Source organism: Microtus ochrogaster, unplaced genomic scaffold (assembly GCF_000317375.1).
Source record: "Microtus ochrogaster isolate Prairie Vole_2 unplaced genomic scaffold, MicOch1.0 UNK87, whole genome shotgun sequence".
NCBI classification, from domain to species: domain Eukaryota; kingdom Metazoa; phylum Chordata; class Mammalia; order Rodentia; family Cricetidae; genus Microtus; species Microtus ochrogaster.
In genome coordinates this window covers 51,857-55,945 of record NW_004949185.1, presented here as the reverse complement: position 1 = coordinate 55,945, position 4,089 = coordinate 51,857, and the positions used below count along the sequence as shown (strand labels likewise).

At 45.2% G+C, this 4,089-nt stretch overlaps 1 protein-coding gene across 1 annotated transcript in view; it reads left to right on the top strand.

Annotated features, from left to right (window-relative positions):
* The window catches only part of LOC101997143 (E3 ubiquitin-protein ligase TRIM31-like), a 15,476-nt gene extending 12,110 nt beyond the window's left edge, over positions 1-3,366 (top strand). Inside the window, exons 3-6 of the mRNA XM_005370851.1 lie at positions 364-538; positions 1,703-1,777; positions 2,237-2,278; positions 2,846-3,366. Coding sequence (XP_005370908.1) covers positions 364-538; positions 1,703-1,777; positions 2,237-2,278; positions 2,846-3,366 — 813 coding nt within the window. The remainder of the gene's footprint in view (positions 1-363; positions 539-1,702; positions 1,778-2,236; positions 2,279-2,845) is intronic.
* Positions 3,367-4,089: the final 723 nt, after the last annotated feature.

Sequence of the window (4,089 nt, the reverse complement as noted above, 5' to 3'; positions counted from 1 at the left end):
AAGAATACAGTTTCCATGTAATTATTTCGGGTATAAAGCTAGCCGTGCAGGCGGCTGGGTGGTGGGGACGCAGCCCCGCTGCTCCTATTACAACAATGAGAATGCCTTGCTGATGAAAGGTACCAACCCATGTGGCTAACACAGACAAGAATTATGGGTTAATGTAAGTTTAAGAGTTAATAAGAAGCCTAAGCTAATAGGTCAACCAGTTTATGATTAATATAGACCTCTGTGTGTTTCTTTGGGACTGAAAGACAGCAGGACCAGGCAGAACAGAAACCTCTGTCAATACCCCCCGAACTCAGCTCCCTGGCTTTAGACTGTATTTATCACTGTGCCTCCACACCCAGAACCATCTCATAGGTCCTTCCTGCCCACACTCTATCCCTGAACTTAGCACTAAGATCAACATATCTTCACAGGGGTAAAGAATTTATATTTCATAATCCAATCCCAATTCCTTTGAACCTGGAGAAAAAAATCAGTGAAGCAAAAGCAAGACATGAGTCTATCACAGAAAGTCTGAAGAAATTAACAGGTAAGATGTGACTACAACTTCCTGTGCTTACCTGCTTCAGGATTCTTTCCATCACCCCAGATACTGCCTGATGTCTCTGGTTCTAGCTCCCGAGCCTTTCAGAACCCAGGCTGAATGCTGAGTACCTTCAGAAAATCATTATGCAGAAATTCCTCATCCTGTGTTGTATCAGGTTTAGTGCGGAGGATAGAATGTGGGACTTTGTGCTTGCTTGACAAGCACTCTGCAATCTGAGCTACATCCCCACAGTCAAAACACCTCTTAGCTCAGAAATTTTCCTTGTTTTCTAGGTGGTGAACATGGGACTAGAATTATGTTCCCAATTTGGTTGTTGCTTATCACATGTACCCCTGGGCATCAAAACACAGCATTCACACATAGTGTAAGTAAAGAATACACATTGACTCTGAAAGACTTAATGTTGAAATAGAGCATAAAATATAGTAGTGAAAACAAAAGCAAACAAAAACATTGTCCAGGGTAGTCTCTGAGGAAGACCTCAGTGATCTTCCAACATAAGCACTGTGCCCAGGTAGACTCAACCTTTATTGGACATGCTGAAGTGGCAGTTTTAACACTCTGAGCAAAAGAAACATATTATTAAATTCATTTTACTCATTTTAAAAATGTTTTATTTATTTTATTTGTATGGATGTTGTGTGCATGTATTGTGTATATGCCTGGTGTCCATGGAGGTCAGAAGCGGGTCAGAAGAGATGCCCTGGGACTGAAGTTTCAGTGGATTCTGAGAACTGAACTGGGTCCCTGGTGCTGTAAACCACTGAGGCCTCTTTCCAGTTCCCTTTTCCTTTCCTTTTGAGACACTGGAACTCACTATGTACTGTGGACTAAAAGTTGTCATCCTCCTGTGTCAGCATGCCCTGGTCTTTTGAGGTTCCAAAATAGCATCTAGAAAAGCCCAGATTCAGTGGCTTATGCTTGTGGCTCCTAACACTTTTGCTCTGGACTGAGCTATACTGGAGAGGCACTTCTGGAAGACCCTAGTGCAACTCTCCCTGTTTGCTGCCTTCTTGGTCCACTGAGACTATGAGAGAAATCACAGTAGCACCTCTTCCCACATCAGCAATCATTGCCTTACTATGTGATCCCTGTTGCTTGCTTAACCTCTGTGGATTCTCCATCTCCCTCACTCTCTCCTCACAGACAACCTGAACACTGAAGGGAAGGAAGATAAAAGCACATTCCTGAACAGCCTGGATAAGAAGGACAAGGAGAACTGTAAGTGTGTGCATACCCTGCTGTTTGGGGAAAGTGAAGAATACAAAATCTCTCTTCAATGGGAGATTGAGGGTGGAAGGTCCAATGTGTGTGAACATCAATGAAGAAAAAGCCTAGAGAATTGTTTTATTATTTTACATTTAGGTAATCATATTGACACCTCCACTAATTAAGAAATGTTCATAATGAATGGAAATTTATAGATTTATTCCTTCATTGCACAAAGCTCAGGTGGAGGCAGCTCAATCTGTAGCTGGAGCTGCTCTAAAGGCCTAGTTAACCCAGCAGAGCTGAGGAGTTGAGATCCACAGGGACAAGACCTGTAATGATGTCATCTGATTGGTTCAGCTTTGAGGATAGTTAGGATAAAAGCCAGGATCAGCTGCTCATCCCGAATATGACTTTTAATTTATAACCACTTGTTATTAATGTAAATTTGTTTTCTCTCTCAAATCTTAGGGTGCCTGTTACAGAAGAATAACTCAGAGTTGCTCAGCTCAGGTAGGATTCCTGCTTGACACACGGTCTTTCTTGTTTACCATATGGGAACCAGAAAATCTGGAAATGGAGAAGACGTATCTTCATTGTTAGAAGATCCAAATTGTCCAGGGAGTTATGACCTTGATTCAAGGCCTCTGTATGAAATGATTCTACTACCACATGGACTCAGGGAGCTTTACTCTGCACCCACAGAGAAGAACCTCATAAAACCATGGGCTAAGTTTGAGGCCTGGGGATGGAGAGCGGGGAGAGGTACTGGAGAGGGGGTGTAGGGAGCATGGGCATGGTATCTCACACCTATAATTCCAGCACTAGGGAGGTGCAGTTTGAAAGACGAGAAGTTCAAGATATTCCTTAGCTACACAGAAAATTTCAGCCCTGCTTGATTTATATGAGATCCCCTTCTCAGAAAACCAAAAGAAACAGGCAGGAGTCTTGTCAGAAGACAGGGACTGGAATTTGAAGGAGAAATTCTCCCGCTAGCTACATCATGAGAAGCTCAAAAGCAGGGTGCTGGAGGACTTGGCCTGAAACTATCCCTCTTCACTCTTCTTTATCTTCCCACAGAACCTATGACCCTGGACTCCACTTCAGCTGATCCAAACCTCACCTTTTCTCAGGATCTAAAGAAAGCAAGCTTGTATGTCGTTGACGGCACATCGAATACGCAGGCAAAACCTCGACAATTCTATCCTTTCCACTGTGTGAGGGGCTCCCCAGGCCTCTCCTCAGGCCGTGTGTTGTGGGAGGTGGATATCCAGGGACCCCCAGATAGGGTTGGCATAGTGGGCGTAGTCGCCGAGTTGCCTCGGGGGTCCCAGATTCAGAACTCTGAGTCATGCTGCTTGTGGGCATTGCGGATCTCGTCCTCTGGATGTCAGGCAATCACCAACTGCAATATCCAGGAGAATCTCTCAATCTGTCTCAAGAAAGTGGGCGTCTATGTGGATTATGACCGTGGAGATATCGTCTTCTACGATGCCATCACTAACAAACACATCTACACTTTCCAAACTTCATTTGACAGACAGGTCTTCCCCCTTTTTGGGCTCCTAAAGGCCCGCAGCTCTATCACCCTGAGCTTCTAGGACTGTACCCCTGTGGGTCCCTCAGTCTCTTCCCCACTCATTCCTCATGATCGAATGAGATGCAAGTGGCAGGAATGAAGCTTGGCCCTGCTCAGGTTCACTGCACACCCCACACACTGTACACACCCTCCATACCCCACGTACCCTATTCTCACTACACACAGTACACACCCCACATACAACACACCCTACACACAGTACACCCCCACACACTACACACCGACAGACTCTACACACCCTACACAGACTACACACCCCACAGAACCTACACACTCCACATACCCCACACACCCCCCCGACACTACATACCCCACAAACTCTACACACCCTACACACACACTACATGCCCCACATACCGTACACACCCTATATACCCCACACAAACTACACACTGTACATACCCCACACACCCTACACAACCCACACACCCTACACACATTAAACACACTACACACACCACACAACCTATACACCATACACATGCTTCTTTCCATGAATAAAGAAGACAGTAGACTCTCCAGATACTAACCACAAGGCTTTTCATTACTGCGCTTCATATTAGGACAGGATTGGAAGTGGCCACTGTTCTTCTTAAAAAAAATAAAAAATACAGGGGTGTTCTTCTTGAACACGGGGCACAGGACAGACACACACGGCGGAACAAACACAGACACGACACGGCGGCTCCCACGTGGGTCCACTTTAATGGGGGAGGGAAACACA